Source organism: Gadus chalcogrammus, chromosome 9 (assembly GCF_026213295.1).
Source record: "Gadus chalcogrammus isolate NIFS_2021 chromosome 9, NIFS_Gcha_1.0, whole genome shotgun sequence".
NCBI lineage: Eukaryota > Metazoa > Chordata > Actinopteri > Gadiformes > Gadidae > Gadus > Gadus chalcogrammus.
The window spans coordinates 6,465,587-6,488,994 of NC_079420.1; the positions used below are offsets into that span (position 1 = coordinate 6,465,587).

Sequence of the window (23,408 nt, forward strand, 5' to 3'; positions counted from 1 at the left end):
AGCATGAGCTGCGTGTCAATGAAGGGCTCTGTTTGGGCGGAGAGGAGGAGAGAGAGGGGCCCCCTTTTACCTAACGTCTGCCGTGCCTCTACCCCCACCCGGTCCCCCCTAGGGGCCTGCTGACGGAGAAGGCGGCGCCGGTCATGAACATCATCCACAGCATCTTCAGCCTGATTCTCAAGTTCCGCGCCCAGCTCATCGCACAGCCCTGGTCCAGCCACCAGGGGGAGACGGTGCACCCCAGCTTCATCGCCATGCAGCAGTCCTACAACACCTTCAAGTACTACTCCCACTTCCTGTTCAAAGGTAAGGCGCCGCCACCCTCTCTCCCCCCCCCCCCCCCGCTAATCCACAGCCATCTCTAGTCGCCCACCCGTCTCTAGTTCCAAGAAAATCCATCGACACCATTTGTAATCGCCGGGCCGCATTGATTAGTCTGTCTGGATCGATGCGCTGTTGTCTTCTTCCAGCTTATGATATTGATGGATATTATGGATCGGTGTGAATGATTTCCGCCGCGCCGATGCACTGCGGTGACAACAGCTCGTCACTAAAGCCCCACATCTCCGGTTTCCCCCGTTCTAGTGGTCACCAAACTGGTCAACAGGGGCTACCAGCCCCATCTGGAGGACTTCCTGCTCCGCATCAACTTCAACAATTACTACAAGGAGACCTGAGTCTGTCTGGTGGTCCGCACTGCTCCTAGAACTGCCTCCATCTGTGTGTAGCGCACCAGGTATGCGGTTATAGCTACTGAGCTTTGCATGCGCCGAGGTTTATGCTTTGGTGTGGTGAAGTATAAGCACAACAAAGACTTTTTTTTTTTTTGATGCCTCTGCGTGTGGTATAGAAAGGGCTTCATGTGAGCGAGTGGGTTTATTTTTTTAGTCTGAACAGGAGTTATATTATATGATTTGAACTAGAAGACTCCTCGGATGTGTGAGTGGCTTTGCATTATTGGTTAGCTTGTGAATATGGGTGCTACCAATGAGAACTACATTAAGCTGATGCCAAAAAGTGTACCCCTTGTGTCAAGCGTTCGTCCTGCTAGACAGGCGAGAAGTCCTGTCCTATTGTTATGCCTTCAAAACAAGTGTTCCATGATGTGTAAATAAAACATGTAAATGAATACTTTGGGTGACCATGTTAGTCGGTTTCAAGTTATTCCTTCTGCGATGTGAAGAAAATGTATAATTTCAAGCGTTCAAAGTAAAAGTCATGTGTATTTTTATTAAAGAATGTTGACATTTTGTTTTAGAAAATTAGGTCAGACAATGAGTGCAAAGCAGTATATTTAATAAACTCAACTTTACATTTACATGAAAATCATTACCATTCCTGGAGCTTGACCTGCATATTTCTTCCATGTACCGATGATTTATTTCTAGATGTGCAAAAAACAAACCGGTTATATTCAGGTTTGAAGGTACAATCCATGAACGATGAGAGGTTAGGCATAGATCCTTGAAGAATTTCCAGTATTATCTTTAATCGAACCCTTACTGCAGAAGAACTGTGCAGAACTTTGTACATGCACAGGCGCTATATAAGACAAACTTACTCCAGCTTAAGTCTGTATGTTTTAAATACGCCTTTGTCTTGGTGAAGTGGCGGCCTACTGAGTTTAGTTCCTGCCGCCACACACTGAATCAGGACGTATTCATTTACCACAGGTGGTAAAAAAAGAGATGTCAATTCTCTGGGAGCTTTTCTAAGAACTGAAAAACAAACTGCTTAGTCTTTATTTTTTTAGCTCCGTGAGAGGCGTATCAACTGGAAGCTTGGAGCTCGAACTGATTATAGTCTTAAGCATTGGACTGAAAGCAGTTCACAATCAAGGCCAAATTAGGATTGCTTGACATCTGACACACACACACACACACACACACACACACACACACACACACACACACACACACACACACACACACACACACACACACACACACACACACACACACACACACACACACACAAAATGTGTCGCAATCAAACAAAATTGCATCGTATCGTTCTTTGCCTGAATACGTTTTGGTGTAATGAAAAGTATTGAAATTCAGCGGTGATGAGGGAATTTTCCGGATGACTTGCGCTCACTTTGCATTTATTTTTCCTACACACCCGTTTGCATTAGACTGCTATCGGATAGCAACGAGTTGTGTTTCTTCCCAATGACTGCGTGACTCCCCATCACGGGCTGTTTACAGGCTTTACAGACATAATTTCGGGCATTTGTGTTTGTGTTGTTTTGTTGGGGTTCAGTGGCCTTCACTGCCGTTTTAATCTAGTGCTCGGGGGGAGGGGGGGTTGCCAAGGATATAGCGTTTATAATGCAGCGACGTAGTAACAACCCCCCCCCCCCCCCCCCAAAATGTAGATGCTTCTGCAGTCCCCTTTGATTGCACATTACAGACAATGACACAGGGGGTATTTACACAGACTTGTACCATTTTCTGTAATGATCAGCTTTTTGATAACTAGGATATGGGATAGTCGGGGGTGCAGAAGTCTGGCGTGCTGGAATGAATTCGGCATAGTTTGAAATCCGTCCGAGTGTTCGAGATAATGCCATCGGGTTGCAGAAGTCGGGGGCGCTGGAATGAATTCAGCATAGTTTGGAATGCGTCGGAGTGTAGGAGATAATGCCATACCCTTCTTTTTTATTAGACTTCTAATGTGGATATTCTGAATACCACATGTTTATTTTCTGAGGCTTCAACGTCTTAACGGACGCCCTAATGTCCTTCATGAGCATCTCAAGCCGACTGCGCTTGTAGCTGATTCAGTTCCAGGTTTATTGGGCACTGAGTCTTTTATACGGCCGTATAATCGTTTTTCACCGCTCAGAACTACCCATCAACCACCACTACCGCCACATTCCCGTTAGTGCATATTAAAGTAAAAGAAACCAAAAATAACAAAACTAAGGTTGTTAAATAGCTAAAAACCTCTCGAGTGCAATATTGTTTCGCTACAAAACTATTCAAGAAATAAATGGTAGTTAGTGGTAGTCGGCTATACACCAAAAGGTCAGAAGAGAAAACGTCAGATGAATGTACACCGACATCGAAGCACTGACAATTATTGTTCCAGAATCCATGGAGATGATTAAAAACAACAAACTCAAACATTAACTAAAGCACTACATAGTCCCTTTTTTTTTTTCACTTGGATGTACCGAGAAGGTTAAGACAAAGAAACAAAGCTGCATTGTTTTAATCAATGCAGCTCCATGCTTACAGGCCACAACAAACCTTCTATTCCAGGTGATCCTTAAATTCTCTGTAACCTTCCTAGAAATGCCTCTTTCTTCACAACATAGTAGCCTAAGCACTCACTCTGGAAAGCTAATATATGTGAATTGTATGCTTCATTGGAGGTGTGACATGCTTCCATACAATAGCTGTAGAACATTAAGAGCTACGGGAGAGAGCTGGAGAGATAGAGATAGGGGGTATTTCAGCCATGGCAGGGTGATCGATCACCCCTCCATGGGTTAAAGGTCAAACTTTGTCCCAGATCTCTCGAGTGGGGTAGTGGGTGCGGTGGTAGGATTGGACTAGGCTTCAGACTCTAGGTCCTCCTGTCCCTCCCCATTGGTCGGATCCCCGGTCTCCGCCTCCAGCAGCAGGAATTTGCCGTCATTGGTTAGTGGCATGGACTTCATCAGCTCAGCCAGGGCCTCTGGGTCCTAGTGCACCAACAGAAACAAAAATAAAAGTGATTTATTGTCCCAGGAAAAAGGGTACATAATGAATAAACTTGATACATGGGTTAGTCGACTTTTATGAGCCCCTTTTTTTTTTTTCTTCTTTTTCTTTTTTTTTTGCTTGTATATCTTAATCTGGGGGTTTTAATATTTAAAATCTACAAATCTACAGATTTGTTCAGTGTTTGCGGTGTGTAATAGAAGCTTAAGCGGAAATCCTTCCATACCTTCTTTGCTTCGACGATCTCCTTTGCCAAGTTTATCGTGAAACATATCTGTTGAGAACAAACAAAAAATTAACAAAATATCTCTAAAACGTTGACCCACAACAATGTCCAAACAAGCTAGTATTTTCTGCTGTTTAACCAAAAAGCCCAAAACGCTCCCACTGTGGGCCAACCAACCTTTTCTCCCTCGGTGTTGCTCTCAAACACGAAGGCACTGTAGGAGGGTGGCGCCCCCTCCTGGTCGCCCTGGGACCAGTCGGGGTCCTCCACCACCAGACCCATCAGCCTGCCGTTCTCCTGGTGGGCCGCGAACTGAAGCACCTCCCCTAGCTGGAACTATGACCCCCACGGACAGGGGGCGACAGGGAGGGAAAGAGGATGAAAGTGTATTTAGACATTTCTAAACCAATAGCCCCTTGCATACAGAGATCCCGCGATATTGCCGTAGAGAAGATCCGTCATTAGACCGTCTTCACCTTCTGACACGGAATCAAACAAAGTCGCTGTAATGCCGCGCCGGTGTGCACTTTTACATCGCAAGTTGTTGTCCCGTGAACAAGTGAAACTTTTAACACAACGGCGTCTAGTGTGGCACACAACGTACGCACACAACAATAACGGGCACATAGCCAATTACCCCGAGCCAATTACAATTACAATTAGGGCATTTAGCTGACGCTTTTATCCAAAGCGACTTACATCGGTTAATACACACAGTGACACACCGACGGCAGAGTCAACCATGCAAGGCGACAGCCAGCTCGTCAGGAGAAGTTAGGGTTAAGCGTCTTGCTCAGGGACACATCAACGCTCAGCTAGGAGGAGCCGGCGATCGAACTAGCAACCTTTCGGTTGCAAGACAACTGCTCTACATCCTGAGCTCAGCCGACCCACAGCCCTGTTCATTATACCACTCATTATACCGCAGCCGACATCGATCTGCATCGTATACAACATGCTAATGCGTAACGTTACAATGTTACTACTACTGCAACTGCCGTCTTAAAAGTGGAAAAATGAGCCCTCATTCCGTGCTCGGTTTACATGGGGCGGTAGTAGCTCAGGAGGTAGAGCAGGTGAGGTGTCCCAGAGCAAGGCACCTCACCCTGACCGCTCCCGACGAGCTGGCTGTCGCCATGCATGGCTGACTCCGCCGTCGGTGTGTGAATAGGTGCATGAATGGTGAATGTAAGGCAATATTGTAAAGCGCTTTGGATAAAAGCGCTATATAAATGCAGTCCATTTACCGTACATGAGACTTACAGGATTGAACAAGCAAAGATATAAGGGGCTATTATCTATAGGTGGAAAAAGAGATTTGATGTTTTTCTTTCCCTCTGTGGTTGTGGTCGTATTGCACTTACGTGTATTCTCGTTACTTGAGTCTGCGGATCGATCAGCCTGAGGGAGATACAGAAGACAGAAAGGAGTTACAAGGAGCCGGGCGACAGAGCTGTGGATCTGAAGCGGGCAGAGAGCCAAGCGAGGAACTTATTCGCACAAGGTCACGACGTGGTGTCTGCGATAAACCAACCGTTTATTCTGCTTTCCACAGTGCCTTCTCCTTTATAGTCCAGTAAATACACCTTTTAGCGCCCATTGTTATTCTCCAACGTTTCCCGTCGAGATCAATACAGTATTCCCTTATCTTATTCATTTAGTTGCACACATGAGCTGTTGCAGGGTTTAAGCTTTAAATGTTTTCTCAAACGAAACACATCTCATTAAGTGAGGCCCGCTGTTTCCAAGGTCATTTTTATTTTCTACAAATGTGCACACAGCCCTCCAAATAATGAATATGGAGCCTTAAGGCTTAGTTATGGTTCCACGTCGACGCAACGCAAGGGGGTTTACGTCCTTGCGGACCCTCCTTGCGTCCACCGCAAGGGTCTGACGTGCGCCTCCCAAAAATGGTAACGTGCGTCGAGCAGACGCGGCAGCTAGGGCTGTGATTGGTCTTCTCCCTAAAAACCGACGCAGAACCAAAAAAGGTTCAAGACTGTGTCGAAGCGTCTGTGTGGTCATTGCTTTGCGTCGACGTGGAACCATAAGGGAGCCTTTACCTTGACAGCCAGCGCGTGCGGTTGAAACCAAGGTTCGTCTTCCGTGTTAGTTGTTATTTTGTCACGGCGCGGGGGTTGTTAATCGTTGTGTTGCATGTAAAACAGCCGTCGACAACACACGGATCCTCCAACAAAAAGACATATTTCGGTGTCTCATGTACAACGTGCCAAACACTTTGTTGAGATGTTTTCACTGAATACTCCCAACCTCTTTTTCTTATTTTGGCGAGCTGTTTTTTTTCCATAAACTTGGACCTGTAGTACCATCTCGTATATTTATATGCCGATTGTTCACAGCCTCGGTAAAAGCGCGTTCAGAACGTACGTGGTAAACAACATGGTTCGAGGTGAGGTAAACACAGTTCGGAGCCTACTTGAGACAGCTACTGGTGACCATGAGGTGGGACTCGGTGGTCCTGAAGATGTTGTGGATGGCGCGCGCCGCTAGAACCTGCCGCATGACCTCGTAGATCACATCCTGGTTGTCTCCGCAGCGCACCGCCATGGAGCCCAGGAAGCGCACGGCAAACACCTGCTGGAGGAGGGAGTCTGCCCGGGGAGAGGGGAGGAGGGAAAGAGGGGGGAGGAGGAGGAGGAGGAGGAGAGAGATGGGGGAGGAGGAGAGGGGGGAGATGGGGGAGGAGGGAAAGAGGGGGGAGGAGGGAAAGAGGGGGGAGGAGGAGGGGGAGACAGGAGGGAGAGGGGGGAGGAGGGAAAGAGGGGGAAGCAGGAGAGAGTTGGGGGAGGAGGGAGATGAGGGAGGAGGAGGAGAGGGGGGGGGGAGAGAAGAGATGGAGGAGGAGGAGGAGAAGAGGGGGTCAGCGGGGAGAGATTGGGAGGAGGGAGATGACGGAGGAGGAGAGGGGGGAGGAGAGAAGAGATGGAGGAGGAGAAGAGGGGGTCAGCGGGGAGAGATGGGGAGGAGGGAGGAGGGGGGAGAGGAGAGCGATGGGGGATAGGGGGGAAGAGAGATGTAGAAGGATAGAGGCAGGTGGAGCAGTAGAGGGAGAGAAGTAAAAGTTTAGCACAAAGGAAACTGTGGAAAATGTGCACAGTGAATAAAACTGAAATGGAGCCAATTGTATTTCCAGCACAAATTAAAGAGACGAATGCGCACACACGCAGCTGTACCGGGAGCGGAGCGGTGGGCGAATAGTGCTGAGCAAGAATGCTAAGCACAGTTTACCGAGCAGGTGGAATATTTACCGTCACTTTCGGAGGAAGAGTCATCGTCGGTCTCTCCGAAAGGATTTGTGCGCCTGTCGGGATGGAAATGAACATTGCACATTGGCCAATAGGAACTCATTAAACTTCCCGCTGGTATGGGGCCATTAAGGAACGAAGTCTCTTGAAGGGAAAATTACTTAATTGATCATTACGGCGAAGACTTCCTGAAGGTTTCCAATTATACGCAGGGACCCCCAACAACTCCCCCCCCCCCCACCCCCCTCCAAACACCACCACGCCCAAACCAAACTAAATAACAGAAAACAAATAACTATCTTCTGCACAAACTTAAGATTTGCGTTAATATCCCATAATATCCCTCCTCACCTGCCCTCCTCATCATTAGACCTTGTACATACTGGCATATGTTGCCTAGCAGTACACAGGAATCCATTCATTTCCAAAGTAATTCAGCTCCAGACTCGCAACCTTGTGTTGCAGAAGGGTCTGCGTTTGTTGTGCCTTGAGACCCGCAAGCGCTGGAAACTTTACAAAGGAAGCATCAAAACGCGTGCAGTAATCTTGACCTCGTGGGACACTCATCGAAGCGGTTCAGTGCAATATCAGTAATGAAAATGTATAAACTTTTGTGAAGCGAGTATGTGCGGCGCGTGACGACCAAAGCTTACCAGCGGCTCCCCGGTTATACACCACCCTCCTCCCAACCACCGCCACCCCGAAAAACCCAACCCTAAAACCTCTTTCTCGACAACCAGCCAAACCTTTGCGTCGTAAATATTACACAACCTTCCTTCTCACCTGCCCCCGGTCCGGTTCTGGTCTTGGAACTCCGAGGCGGGCAGAACGATGTCAAACTGAATGGGGGTCCCCGGAGCGATCAGGTCCTCTGGCTCCAAAGAGGCCCCGGGGCCCGGAACGTCCCCCGCGCTGCAATGGACCCCCCCGGGCTTGGCCCTGCCGCACACACACACCAGATGTATCGGACGGGAGAACTCTCCGACTTAGACCGTTGTCATCTTCACAACCCACTTAAAGGAGACATGTTGTGCCACCAGGTGTGAGTGGGAATAGCCGTCACAAGCCGTTTTGAAAAAGAGCCTCTTCTGACATCACAAGTGGGCGTGACCACCTAGATGTGCGCTGGATAGATCAGTCTACCAGCCTACCCAGTTGGACTGCAGAAAGCGTTGCTCATCTATCCGTCAGTCTAGGTGGACACGCCCACTTGTGATGTCAGAAGAGGCAGATTTTCAGAACTGCTTATAACGGCTAATCACACTCACACCTGGTGGTATAATAGGTCAAGAGTTAAAGCATTTACATTTTAAAACTCTGAACTATAGAGTGACGAGTGATGCCAGTTGAATGATATATGCAACACAGATAGAAAATTGTATTACAAAACTCAAAGTGTGCTAGTGCCCTCTACTGGCTGAATACCACCACCAAGAACAGTTAACCAGGGTAATACGTCTCAATTAAAGATGTCAAGAATGCAATATCTCTATTTTTGTAATCCAATATAATTGGTCTCATTGCTATCACTGCACAAATAACTAATTTGTTCTTCTTTAACGGGTGTGAAGGGGTTTTATTTAGCTATTTTATTTGAATTAGCAATTAGCCATTATGACAACGCTTTCAAAACAAACAAAGAAATAGACATAATGAGCAGTGGGCTGACCTGTCAGGGTTGGGCGATCCCTCCTGTCTCTTCTCGAAGCTGGTGATGGGTGTGACCGCCTGCAACGCAGTCTGGTTCAGCCGGATGGCCACGGCCTGCCCATTGGAAACAAGGCAAAGCGTTTTCTTGCATGCAGTTCACCAGGCTGAACACAAGACGGCGCCATTTCACCTTTTTCTACTGAATCGTTATCTCTAGATTGATATAATCAACCTTTCATTTGAAATAAAAAGGGTTTTCAAGTATCTACCCTGTATGTTTATATAATACAACGTCAAATGGCATCATTTAACCAATTTTATACATTTTCAGGAGCAAATTCTGAGCTAACCTGTTGTTAAAACCTGTTGTTAAAAGTGAACGTACCGACTATACTCATTTAAAAAACAACAACCAGTATGAACAGCTACAGAATAAAATGTAAAGAGAGAGAAAGCAAAACGTTCGAGTTGAGTATGGCCCTCTCATAGCTCAAAAAGCTAAAACATTTGTTTATAACCAAATGACTCAAGCCGAGCCGACAAAAAGAAACAGCCACACCCAAATAGTCTTCAAAGACACAAGGCAAAGTTCAGCCTCCCTGATAGCAGCACTTGGCACAGCAAAGTACAACTGAGGAATACAACTATGACAACAGAGTAGCATAAAGCTATAAAGCTGTCTGTTTATATGTGTGGTCATTTCAAGGCTTATCTCATTATCAGAAACATTGTCTCTGACTTTGAAAATGAATCAACTCTGGCATCAGAAGGAAAAAACACACTTTCAGCTGCTGTGGCACAGCATTTTCACCAGCAGCACCAGAAATGCTGTATATTGGGGACTAAGGCTTCCCGATAGATAGATAGATAGATAGATAGATAGATAGATAGATAGATAGATAGATAGATAGATAGATAGATAGATAGATAGATAGATAGATAGATAGATAGATGGAGATACACACACACACACAGTGCATAAATATAATTTATTTATATACAGGTTGTTATTTGAGATGGACGAGATAGAATTATAAGACGTGACTGGTCTTGGATTTAAAAAACAAAACAGGTCAGAGCAGTGGGTTGGATCAACTTAGCCAGAGTGTAAACAAGCATGTTCGTGCGTGCCTGCGTGCCTGCGTGCCTGCGTGCGTGCGTGCGTGCGTGCGTGCGTGCGTGCGTGCGTGCGTGCGTGCCTGCGTGCGTGCGTGCGTGCGTGCGTGCGTGCGTGCGTGCGTGCGTGCGTGCGTGCGTGCGTGCGTGCGTGCGTGCGTGCGTGCGTGCGTGCGTGCGTGCGTGCGTGCGTGCGTGCGTGCGTGCGTGCGTGCGTGCGTGCGTGCGTGCGTGCGTGCGTGCGTGCGTGCGTGCGTGCGTGCGTGCGTGCGTGCGTGCGTGCGTGCGTGCGTGCGTGCGTGCGTGCGTGCGTGCGTGCGTGCGTGCGTGCGTGCGTGCGTGCGTGCGTGCGTGCGTGCGTGCGTGCGTGCGTGCGTGCGTGCGTGCGTGCGTGCGTGCGTGCGTGCGTGCGTGCGTGCGTGCGTGCGTGCGTGCGTGCGTGCGTGCGTGCGTGCGTGCGTGCGTGCGTGCGTGCGTGCGTGCGTGCGTGCGTGCGTGCGTGCGTGCGTGCGTGCGTGCGTGCGTGCGTGCGTGCGTGCGTGCGTGCGTGCGTGCGTGCGTGCGTGCGTGCGTGCGTGCGTGCGTGCGTGCGTGTGTGTTACCTCCGGGTTCTCGGTCAGGTAGATCTGCCTGGAGATGTTGTTGACAGTGCAGATCCACTGTGGAGAGGGAAAACACACTCCGTCAGAGAGGAGGAGGCCTTCAGGTCATCGAACACCTCAGACTCCCCACCCTCACCCACACCCCCACCCAAACCCCCACCCTGTCCCGAAGCGACAGGTCGGGTCGGCGGCGTTGTGACCCGCGAGAGCCACATCTCCGGCTGAATGCCCAGATGTGTGCGGACAGGTCCTCGGTGGCATTGTGAGTGATAGTGCTACACTCTGACTGTGTGTTTATCTTCCAGTGTAGCGGGTGGATACGACGGCGGACGCACGCCTACCTCCTCGTACTCCTTCTTGCTCTCGGCCTGAAGGATCATCGACCTGGAATCGTGGAACAGACGTAGGAAAACACGACGCAAGTTTAGTGAGCCGAATCCGGACTTCTCTGGTCTTTAGCCTTGACACGGTACATCATCTTACAAATCTGTATGTTGTACGTCCTTGCACTTAATGTACTCACTTATTGTGTGTCGTATTTAGTTATAGTACTTAGTTATGCATCATCTTATCCTAGCTGTCTTTGTTGTATACGGGGAATGGGTTAACCTAGTGATTGTTAGTGCTTGGAACTTGGTTCTAGGTTCATCCTTACTGCATACAGTGATTTTTTCACTTTTCACTTTCTTATGACAAACATACTTTTTGTGAGTCGCTTTGGATAAAATAATTCTGCTAAATTCCCTAAATGTAAATGTAAATTAAGCCCAGCACAGAAAAAGTATTGAGAGCAAGTGCTCGTACGTTTTTCCAGTGGGAGAGGTTATCTGAAAACAATAGCGTCGGTCTTCACACTCCACGGCCATGACCGAGCTGTTGTCCAGGTCCAGGACCATGCCCCCGGCCACTGCCCCGCGAGGCTGGCACATGAGGTTCCCTCCCTGGGTGAAGAAGTAAAGCCGGTCCCAGGCTGTGGTCACAAGGCCCGTCTTGCTGGAGCACAGAGGGAGAGAGGGAGAGAGAGAGGGAAAGAGAGAGAGAATATTAAGGGCCACACAAGGATGTCCGGAAACAAGATGTACTGCTCGTGTGTGTCTTGTGTAACTCGTGACATGTTACTCGCAAGCATGACTCATTGGTTAGAAAAGCTGCGTCCTCGTTTTATGTCTCCATCATCGTTTGTCGTGAACCTTTTTCTTCAAAACTCAAGGGAAACAGATTCACGGAAATGAAAATGAAGCCACAGTAAAAAAAAAGGGGGTGACTCACGTTTTCCAACGCAGAAAACATGACGGTGTGCAACATGAACCACGCACACAAGCCCAGCCTTAACGACGGCGGCGTCATACAATATCGGCAATTAACGCTAAAGTGCATTCTTCACTCCCTGCAGTGCGGTCGCCCGATCCTGGCGTTGAGGGAGTGACTGTGAAGTGCGGCGTTGTTTGACAGCCGCCCGGGTGGGGGGGGGGGGGGGGGGGGGGGGGGGGGGGGGGGGGGGGGTGCCGGTGGGGAAGTGTCATTAGACAAAATGGCAATCTGTGAACACCTTCCTGTCGGTGTCGCGGGTCATTTGTCAAACACTCTGTGGTGGCGACGAGAGTTTGACAGCGTCGACATTTTTATGAATCATGCGACGCGCTCACTCGCCCACTGGCTGCCTTGGCGGCTCGGAGACATTAAGGAAGTGTTCTCTATCTCGCCGCCGCGCTCCTACGTCCTCGCCGAATGAGCTGACGAGGCGCGCTGTCAACGCGTCACCTGAACCCGCGCTGACAGACCCTGATGGATCTGTTTGCGTTCCGCCTCCGTCGGATATCTTTTCACCGCAGTCAAACTTATTTGGAGCGATTTGAGCAGGCAACACAGGGAGGGGGAGGGGGGGGGGGTAAATGTTTCCCAGGCTATAGCCAATGATGTGAACGAATGGCTATCTGATATTGGACAATTTATAATTAAACCAATGCAGTGATTCATTTTCTTCCCCCTTTAACTGCAGTGGAAGTCTCTGAGAAACCCTATGTAAGCCAAATAGGATAATTCACAAGCAAACAACAGCGTTACACTAAATCCACCATCTTGAATCACTGAAGGCTGAACAACAGGCAGTGAACACAAAACAGGCATCAGCGTCGGGCCTTACTTCCGGATGTTGAGGTAGCCAGACTTCTGGATGAGGGACCGGCTCACGGGGTCGTCGTCCTTGTCGGGCATGTAGACGGTGTCCTCCACGGAGAGCAGCTCGCGCTGGGACATCCGCATGGCCTCCGCCTCGCTGTCCAGCTGGGCCTGGATGCTGGGTGGGAGAGGGGGAACGTTACGGGGCAGCAGAACCGGACAGCGCTCTCGGAACGCTTTGCAGGACGAAGCCCGAAGCACACGGCCGGGCCGGGACGGGCGTGGAATAACCGGCGCTATGTGGGCTTTGGTCTTCTTCGTACTTTTAGATGAGTTTCTAAATTCATATTCAGTATTCAATATTTTTGCTTCAGTGTTAACAAATGCATGGGAAACACGTGATTCACGCGGATGACGGAACACAATCATCGACATCATAAGAACAGAACACAGGAATTGTTTGTGCTTAAAGTTACTGAAACTAAGATGTATATTTGTCTGCATGCACGCCGTTCTGGTGCACAGACTGTTCCTTCTTACTTGTGGGTCATGTTGGAGACAGAGGAAAGGAAGGTGTCCATCTTCTTAGTGACCAGCTCCATGCCCTTCTTGTAGAACTTCACCTAGGAGAGAGTGAGAGTGAGAGTGAGAGAGTGAGAGAGAGAGAGAGAGAGAGAGAGAGATTGGTTCACACAGAGCGAAATGCAAATACCTATTACCAATCAATGTTCATCATTAATTTATGACCAGGAGATGTCCTATCGATTTAACACGAGTCTATCAAAACACAGAATAAATGTGAGCTGTATTTTAGCTTAATAATTTATAGACCCCCTTTAAATCATTTATAAATAGGCTATATTTTACCCTCGAAGAACGCATTAAATATACTAAATGAAAAACAAGATGTAGGGGTTAGAACGTAGATAGAAAACAGGAGGCACAGCACGGCCATCAGTATATAAACCCCTCGCTTTATATCGGCAGGCGTCTTCAAACCGTCATTCCAAGAGCGACTCATAACGCTCCCGTTAACGGTGGCCGTTGTTTGCCATCGTGTGCTACGCCAAACCCGGCCCTGCGTTCAGTATGAAGCCCAAGAGACGTGTGGTGTGCGGGGGGGGCCCTACCTGTGCTTGGGTGTAGCCCAGCATGGGCTCCAGCATGGCCACCCTCTTGCGGTACTGCAGGGCGTTGAGGGCGCAGTAGTACTGCATGGATGCCTGGTGCTGCTTCCTGCGGGTGTACGCCACCTCCTTCACCAGGTCCACCTTCACCTGAGCACAGCGCCGTCGCTCGGTAAGCCCGGGGGTGTTTGTTCACACACGTGTTGGATTCTCGCACACAGACACTCGCGCACACCCATGTTGTTTGCTTGGAGGATGGTAAATTGTAGTTCTCGATTGTTATCCTGGTTTGTGTGGGTGATTGTGTGTGTGACAAACGGTGCCGTGAATCCACGGGCGGCAATCAAGGGGGTCCACCCCTGTCAAGTGTTGTGCTGAATTTGTACACAAACGCAGTGTGACTCACTCTAGAGCTGAGCTGGCTCCTGATGCGAGGGAGTGGATTGCTGTGACACATTTTTTGCCACTGTTCCCAAAACAAGGCCGTGGTTTACTGATAACGTGTGTGAAACAGAACGTTTGTGAGCGTTCTAATCCGCCCCAAACTCGAGGCGCCTTCTCTTAGTTGTGATGAGGGGACAGTGGCCTGTGAGGTGTGTGGATGTGTGGCCCTCTTGGCAGCAGGTGAAGATGGCCGCGCCCAAGTGAAGGTCAAACGTGACATATTATACCACTGTGATTAGCCGTTACAAGCCTTTGAATTTGAATGTCTATGAGCCGGAAATCTTGCTTGCCATTCAAGTCAGAAAACACCCTCATTTTTTTAGAATCCGAAAGGTTTGTTGACGCATGCTTTTGTCTGGCATTTTTCTTTATTTGCTAACCTGTCACACCTGAGAGAGAGAGAGAGAGAAAGGGAGGGAGAGAGTGGAGGGGGGGTGAGAGAGAGAGAGAAATGAGAGAGAGAGAGAGAGAGAGAGATGGAGAGGAGAGAGAGAGAGAGGAGAAAGAGAGAGAGAGAGAGAGAGAGAGAGGGAGAGAGAGGGAAAGAGAGAGGGAAAGAGAGAGAGAGGCCACTCAACCTTTTCGTTTTCCTTCTTCTTGGGCAATCGGCTGTACTTGACCATGGAGGCTTCGTGCTCTGCAGGAGAGTGGATGAGAGAGAGAGGGATGTGGTCATCGGCAGATGGCTACAGTCTGGGGGCTCACAGAATGGTTCTTCTGAGGGCTGGTATTCACAGCATTACGTACCATCCGTGGCGATGCCAAATATCTCCCTCAGTGTGCTGATTTCTGAAACGTGGGATATCACATTACCACAAGCATTATAAACAAACACAAAACCAAGGTTTGCATTACATGTGTGTGTGTGGGTGTGTGTCTGTGTGCAGAGCTACCTGTAAGGTCTTTCTCCCGGAACTGGATTAATGGGAAGACCATGCTGTCTGCCATCTGGTTAGCCAGGTCCGTGTGGAGGGCGTTGAGCTGCAGCAACACAAGGGCGGGAAGTTGGGAACTGTTAGAACTTAATTAGGAACCGCAAAAAAAAAATACATTTCCCACATTGAAGTGTTGAAGTCATTGCTGCAGCATGGGAATAGAAAAAACACTTTCTATGCTTGCTTTTGTTTGTTTTTTGATGAACGAACAACACACTCTGTTGGCAACAGGTTGCCATCAGGGTGAAAACACAGGTGTGCTTAATTGACCTTATGTCTGCCAACAATGTAACAAGTTGACATTCAGCTCAGATTAATGAGTGGCTCCGTGGACTGGGTGATGACACGTGTGTGTGTGTGCGTGTGCGTGTGCGTGTGCGTGTGTGTGTGCGGACAGCCAAATGATATCATATAGTATACGGCTTTGTTGATTACTCGATTCTGATAGGTCAATTATAGAAATCTACACTCTTATTTCAGAATATTATATGACCACTTTACAGCTAAAGTGGTCAGTGTTGAACGACCGGTAGACCTGCTTGTTCACTGGGATCAATATTCTTCCTCTTTGGTCCGTGAAGAACAGAGAGACCACAACAATATTCTCAGTAAATGTGCACGCATCCAAAATTCATAAATGCATTTGCATGCATGCAAATGCATTAACCCAGCCGCATAGCCCTGGCGTTATTATTTAAAATCAAGGCCTTCTTACCTCCTCGACGGTCCTGGCAAACTTCTGTAGAGTGGTGATGACCTCCTCGTCTCCTTTCCCCATGGCAAAGTTCTGGACAGAAAAGACCGTTCAAGTTACGGAAGGCAATACATTGTTTGGTGATATTTGCTAAATTCTATCCCCACATCAATCAATCTTTTTTTTTTCGGTAGGATACTTCAAGATCTAGCTTGCTCTTGCTGCTTTCTCTAAATAGCCGACTCTAGCTTTGGGTTCCACAAAACTGTTTATCCTAGTACGAATGTTTCCGGCCTGAACGTGAGTCGTTAATCTGATTAGTAAAATCTGTATTGGAAAATATTTATAATACTCTAATACTCCTAGTCTATTATATTATAATACAATACAAACCACATAAGCCTGGATTTATGCCTTTCTTTTTAACATTATTTTATTGATCCATAAAGGTTTAATCTTAATAGTTTAAGAGTTTAAACTGAAAATTGCACTAAATATTCCTCAGTAACATGATTCCCGAAAACCCGTAGTGTGGACATACAGAGGACATGCAAACACAAATTCATCAAGCGTGCTAAGGTCTGTCCGTGTGACCTACCTTCTTCTCATAGTCGAGGAGCTGCTGGGAGAGCTGTTGGGTAGCCAATCCCATCTCGCTCTGAAGGGGACGGAGGCGGGACAAAAACACGTAGCAGTCAATAGGTTGGACATAAATGCATGCATGTGTGTGTAATGCTTGTAACTGTATGCATGAGTGTGTTGATGTGTCTTTACGTTATTCTCTGGGCATGTTGTGTTTGTTTGTGTCCGTCTGTGTTTGAGTGGGTGTCTGCGTGTGTATGAGTTTGCATGTTTCATCTTTGTGCATGTGTGCATGTGGGTGTGAATGTGTTATTATGTGAATGTAAGTATTAATGTGTGTATGCGTGTGCATATATGTTGGAGTGTGTGTGTTGGGGGGGGGGGGGGGGGTATGTGTGTGTATATGGTTTGCATGTATGCATCTACAGTATGTGCATGTGAGTGTAATTTTTTTGTACATGTGTGTGTGTGTGTGTGATCATGCGTGTGTGTGCATGTGTGCGTGTGTGCGTTCGTGTGTGTGTGTGTGTGTGTGCGTGTGTGTGTGTGCGTGTTCATGCGTGTGTGTGTGTTTGTGCGTGTCATGCGTGTGTGTGTGTGTGTGTGTGTGTGTGTGTGTGTGTGTGTGTGTGTGTGTGTGTGTGTGTGTGTGTGTGAATGTCATGCGTGTGTGGAGTGTTGTGTGTGTGAGTGTGTGTGTGTGAGTGCGAGTTCATGTGTGTGTGTGTGTGTGTGTGTTCATGTGTGTGTGTGTGTGTGTGTGTGTGTCCATGTGTGTTTGTGTGTGTGTGCGTGTTCATGCGTGTGTGTGTGTGTGTGTGTGTTTGTGCGTGTGCGTGTGCGTGTGTGGTAGTACCTGGGCCCCAAACACTCTCTGCATGGACTGCAGCAGCTGGTTGGTGTAGTCGGTCCCAGAGTTCCCGCATCTTCCTCAAAGACGCTGAGCAAGGAGCGAGTCTGAGAACACAGACACACACACACAGACACACACACACACACCCACAGACACACGCCCACAACACACAGGGACCAATTCCATCAAAGAACAGAATCACTAATTGAGGTAGTCAGATAGCCGGTAGCCTGTAGGTTCAAGGGGTCTTTGTTGCCGTTAGCAACAAGTGCACGGGGAATCCCACACACTTATCCAAGTAGACGTCAACACAAGCAACAACATCACACAGTACACTGGGCACAATGGATGACACTGTCAAAACTCGGTTAAAACACACCGTCATTGTGGTTGGAAGGGTAGTATGACTAGGCTGAATCCGACACAGGTTGTACTTAGTAGTGGTATGGTAGTGGTCATTTGATTTGAGATTCATACTTGGTTTTAACCTGTTGAGATTGTTGCCAGGCATAAGGTCTATTGGATCAAAGCAAGTGAACATCTAAGTCTTATATTCATCTACAGACAGACCGGAAATTATAGTTATAATTGAGATTAGGCCTACCACTAATTTCACAGCAAATGTAACCAACATCAATCATAACAAGGGTGAACAGGTTATATCTCTATACCCTACAAATTGTGTGTTTTGAATCATGCGTCACTTTTTTAAAAGAGCAGCTTAGCAATACTCTGTTTGAGTGGGTCTAAAATTAGACTCAAATGTCATCCCAGTGTATTGTTGTGAAATACCCAGTGTTCCGTAGGAGCATTGCTGTGGAATGATCTCACCCCACAACCTACGCTTGGATCATTTCCACTTCTGCACAAGCGGAAGTTAATTTATGTTGATGAAGAAATAGCTTTTCACCTCTCATTATTGCAAGAAATATCAGAAAAGAAGAGGCTATCCATTTCACTCATCCATAACGTTAATGGGATACTGTATAGGCCTATTTCAACAACACGGTACTACTGACCGAGCCTTGTTTTTCTTACCAGGTCAACAGCTCTGTACTAACACCCTCAAAACCCAAGCACCTGTATTCATACACAGGCAGACATAGGCATGATGACTTAAAAGCTATCCCATCTCACTCCTGTCTCATATGGAGGACCCCTCCCACATAAACAGCCCACTAGGGCCTTCGGCGCAGTGACTTCAGATACTGCAGGAATCCATTGCGGTGGAGTATACTGTACACACACGTTTGGGATCTCTCTGTACTGGGTGTGTTGAAGAAAGGGGAAATACTAAGAGACATCGATTTGGTGAAGACGGATGCGCCCCGTTTTAGAAACAGTCGCCGGGAAGAGCCATTTGGATCACGTCACTCGGAGATACAGAGGAAAACACTTGGTTTGATGATACGCAAATACCCAATATGTAACTTCGTGATCTCAGCTGACGGATGCGTCGTTTAACTTTACATGGTTAATAATTCCCGGGCGCCATGCACCACAGTGGAATGCAATTCGATAACAATGTAGCGATTGAGAGCTGTCATCGTTAATAACACAGAGCCTACAACTGATCAGGGTATTCCGAGTCCGTCGTATCGAAACAATCTTTTCCGGTTGTGTCGGTGATCAAACACAAGAAAGGGCCTACCTGAGGACTGTCCTGCAAAGCGTCCTCTAAAAGCAATTTGTGATGAACGGCCGGCATCTTGTTAAGGCTGGAGAGGAGAATGGGGCTTTTAATAATTCAGAGCTAGGACTCTGTTTCCCAGGGATCTTGGCGAGTGTTCGGGCGACACGTCGGACTCGGAGGCGTTCCCTCCAACATTTGCCTAATAATTGTCAATTTTTTGCTTCCATATTTTTTTAATGCATTAATGAATGTATTAACTAAACTCAAATTGTATCGATAAATTAAAAATTGCAGGATTGTAGGTTATATTATTTGTCATATCCGCCATGCTGAAACGGGCATTGAAGTGACATCAGCGCCCTCTTGCGGCCATACGTGTTTTCATTTCTCATACTAAGATATAATTTGTTATACTGTAGTTTGAATTTAATGGTGAATTAATACAAAAGATACATCTATCTATGACTATATGCTACAGTTCATGTATCAATTTGGGTTTTAAATAAAGAGTATATTAATATATACTTGAAAGTAGGCTATAAAAAGTATACCTCAGGGGCCTCTGCTCACAATCGGTAGCTGAATCTAACCCCTCACTGGTGTGAATCAAACAGCTTCTCTCCTGCAGCCGCACCAGCGAATTAACTGCTTTGTGGTCGACCCCAATGTATGATAAATCAAGTGTATTCTCCAAAGGGTTACGATAAGACGTTTGAAGCAACATAACGACTCTCGAACAGACAGCCATAGTCTTCTATTGACTCCTCTGGTAGGTTCGGAGTTCATAGCTCTGGGCTCAGCCAGTACATACAGGGTCACATGCATGGCCTACTCGGCCTGTGATATTAACGGGAACTCACTGCCTCCCTGAGCACATAAATCAACCTAGCGCGTATGGACTGTTTTGAAACTAGCCTAAAGTCTTATCCTCTTTAGGAAAGCCTTTAACGCCCCTGCTGCATTCCTTCTGAACTGCCTTTGTGCTCTGTTTTGTATTCGTTTACTATGTGTTTACACAGCACACATCTTGTCTTTGTTGTGGTTTGTTTCATACCTAAAATGCTTTCTGATTGGTCACAATGGCGCAGTGGACATTTCATTTATTAGTGTTATCGTTGTACAGAGTTCCAAAATCACAATAAGACAAAATAATAATCATAACTCTGATTCTGAGTAAAGCATGCATCTGGAAGAAGAAAACACGCATTGGGGGGGGGGTTGGGGGGAGACACCCCAGAGAGGGGTGGTTTTCGTTGACGTTATCATGGAGACAAGGGGCGGCGCTGGTTTCTGATGGAAAGGATCAAAGATAGAAACATTTGAATTGATAAAAGACATTTATATGTTGTTCGGTCTTTGGATGCATATTTGTATTCTATCTGTATATCCTATAGGGCCAGGCTAATATGCAAGTTTTATGTATTCTTGTAACTCCTTTTTTTATACTATTTACATTATTATACTGTACGATGCGTAATGTGTCTGCTGCAATAAAGCTTTATTATTGATCTTAGCATGTTGTTTCACATGCACTCCTTTTGATTCTGAAACAACTGAATTTCCTCTTGGCGATGAATAAAGTTGTATCTTATTGTTCTGGTATTGAAATCTAAAATAACCAAACTTGATTCCATGACGCACTTCAAAGATTTCACAAATAACTGTGGCTAGTGAATATTCCCAGACGCACGTCGTCTAATGTTGCGATGTTTTCAGCTTGTACGTTACTTTTTAAGACGTCTATTTCAGATGTCAATTCCTCTTTATGAGAAACACGAGTTCATGACTTCAAAGTTCGGAGACTGTAAACTGCTGCTGTGTATTATCTCTGAAAGGGATGCATTGTTTGTCAAGTGAGTGTTACAGTTAATGTTAACACAATAGGTCAGATGACTCTGCCGGAGCTAAGATCGAGGGAGGGAGGAAGGGAGGGTGAGGGGGCGGGGGGGGGGGGAAGTCATTGACAATCTATCGAAGGCGTGACCCCAGAACAACATGTCTGGTTACCCTCGGTCAGTTGTAATGAGGCAGATGTGCTGGCCAGGGTCCAAACTGAAAAAGGGCTCTCTTGTATTAATCAAAACCAAATGAGGGGAAGGGGTGATGTGTGTGTGTGTGTGTGTGTGTGTGTGTGTGGTGTGTGGTGTGTGTGTGTGTGGGTGTGTGTGTGTGTGGTGTGTGTGTTGTGTGTGTGTGTGTGTGTGTGTGTATCACACATAAAGCCAGATGTATTGATAACCCCTTAAATGCATTTCCCTAATTTTTTTGCCCTCATAAAAAAAGAAAAGGAGGCTCCTCATTGGCTGCTTTCCACACCTCCCTCCACCTCCTTTCCCCCGGTTTCCTTAGCAACCCTGTCAGGGTGGAGGAAAAGAGCAAATCATGTGAGGGAACAGCATCCCTTTCTCTCTCTTTCTCTCTCTCTCTCGCTCTCTCATCCCCCCACACCCCCTCCCTCTCTCTCTCTCTCTCCTCTCCTCTCTCTCTCCTCCTCTCTCATTCCCCTCTCACTCTCTCACAAACACAACAGTGTGTTTATCCCCGTCTCTCGCCACGCTTTCTCTCCTCTCTCGGTACACTCTCCATTGCAGCGGTGTTAGTGGTGGTGGTGGTGGGGACAGACAAACAAACACACATACACACACACACTCACGCACACACAAAGAACACACATCACACATCATTATGGAAATACGAGGGAAAGAGAGAGAGAAAGAGAGAGAGAGAGAGAGCGAGAGAGTGCGAGAGAGAGAGAGCGAGAGAGAACCAAGCACATGACAACCAAACGACAAAGAGACGAGAGAGAGAGAGAGAGAGAGAGAGAGTCAGCTCTGTGGGGAGACAGAGACATTCCACTGACCTTAGCTACCTGCCTTCATGATTTCTCCGTCTGTCTGATACAAGCCCTGTGAGTGAGCTGCCCCCTTGGCAACACCATCCCTCCAGACCTCGTCTGCACATCGCCATCGGACCGGGACAGTGGCCACATCGATGCAACATGGGTTGTGGCAATTCTTCAGCCGCCAGCATGGAGGGGTACGTGTGTGTGTGGGTGTGTGTGGTGTGTGTGTGTGTGTGTGTGTGTGTGTGTGTGTGTGTGTGTGTGTGTGTGTGTGTGTGTGTGTGTGTGTGTGTGTGTGTCTGTCACCCTCTGGGTTTGTGGATGTGTTCCCCTCTGTGTGTTGGTGTATGTGTGTGTGTATGTATGTGTATGTGTGGGTCACCCTTCATATATACACACCGCCTTAGCTTCTCTCAGTGGGCTTCTTTTAACGTAAATGACCATTCAGATGTCAGATTTCCCCTGGCGTTCAGCATGTGTGTGTGTTGTGTAGGTGATCAGTGGATGTGTCTGTGTGTGGGTTTGTTGCTATGGTCCAAACGATGGTTATAATGTGGAACCCTTGTTTTCGTGGTTCAACTCTGATTGGACTTCATCATGTGGTTTTTGTGCTTGGGTCTGTGCGTGTGCGTGTGTCCGTGTCTGTGTGTGTGTGTGTGTGTGTGTGTGTGTGTGTGTGTGTGTGTGTGTGTGTGTGTGTGTGTGTGTGTGTGTGTGTGTGTGTGTGTGTGTGGAGCAGGTGACCCGTTAGTCTATTAGACAGGGCCTCAGGGTCTTCCCTACCTCCTCTGGTTGCCAGGAGTAGCACCATTAGCACCGGAATTTCATGATTTTAAACCAAAGTGTCTGGGAGGATACAAAGACATTCTTTAGGAGTGTGTGTAATCTGTGTGTATGTGTGTGTGTGTGTGTGTTTATATGTGCGTTTGTTTGAAGGTGTTTGTTTTGCGTGTGTGCGTGTGTGTGTTTTCTCTGAGTTTTTGCGTTTGTCTGATTGTGCAATACAGATGTAATACAGATTGTGATCTGTATTTGTTTGTTCTTGTATTTGTGAGTGTTTGAGAATTGTTTTTTCTTGTATTTGTGAGTGTTTGAGAATTGTAATGTGTGTATTTGTAATGTGTATTTATTTGTGTGTGTGGGGAGGTAACGTGTGTGTGTGTGTGTGTGTGTGTGTGTGTGTGTGTGTGTGTGTGTGTATTTGTTTGTTTGCGGGTGTGTGTGATGTATGTGTTTCTGTGAGTTTGTGTGTTTGTCTGATGGTGCATCTGTATTTGTTTGTTCTTGTATTTGTGAGTGTTTGAGAATTGTAATGTATCGTACTAATGTGTATGTGTGTGTGTAAAATATCACACATTGTTTCCTTGGAATAAGGGAATGAGAGGAAGGGTAGGGTAGGACAGGAAGGGTCCCCACACTAGCTCCTCTTCGTCCGCATTGGTTATTACTGGCTAGAACCTGTCCTCAGAGACACATTTTAAACACAGTCCATCCGCAGGTCATTCATAAAGCCCTGAGGGGCATTACCGTGGAGTCGATACAGCTCAAGGTCTTAGACTACTTAGACCCTGCTCCGTCTGTATTCAGTGCGTCTCCATGCCCTTGTGAAG

The 23,408-nt window shown here is 47.2% G+C and overlaps 2 protein-coding genes across 2 annotated transcripts in view; one reads left to right on the forward strand and one right to left on the reverse strand.

Annotated features, from left to right (window-relative positions):
• tubgcp6 (tubulin, gamma complex associated protein 6) overlaps positions 1-1,627 on the forward strand; it is a 28,166-nt gene extending 26,539 nt beyond the window's left edge. The window contains 2 exon segments of the mRNA XM_056598436.1: positions 113-306; positions 586-1,627. Of these exon segments, the coding sequence (XP_056454411.1) occupies positions 113-306; positions 586-677 (286 nt within the window). The 3' untranslated portion in view covers positions 678-1,627.
• Positions 893-19,088, reverse strand: appl2 (adaptor protein, phosphotyrosine interaction, PH domain and leucine zipper containing 2). Its single transcript, XM_056598437.1, is given in 22 exon segments — positions 893-3,691; positions 3,937-3,984; positions 4,114-4,272; positions 5,301-5,337; positions 6,374-6,548; positions 7,206-7,258; positions 7,986-8,141; positions 8,872-8,966; positions 10,571-10,627; positions 10,912-10,954; positions 11,375-11,563; positions 12,714-12,866; positions 13,229-13,311; positions 13,819-13,965; positions 14,838-14,896; positions 15,007-15,048; positions 15,153-15,240; positions 15,910-15,981; positions 16,487-16,546; positions 17,327-17,380; positions 17,383-17,427; positions 18,975-19,088. Coding segments are annotated over 22 exon segments (2,004 nt in total). The 5' UTR covers positions 19,032-19,088; the 3' UTR covers positions 893-3,559.
• Between the last annotated feature and the right edge of the window lie 4,320 nt (positions 19,089-23,408).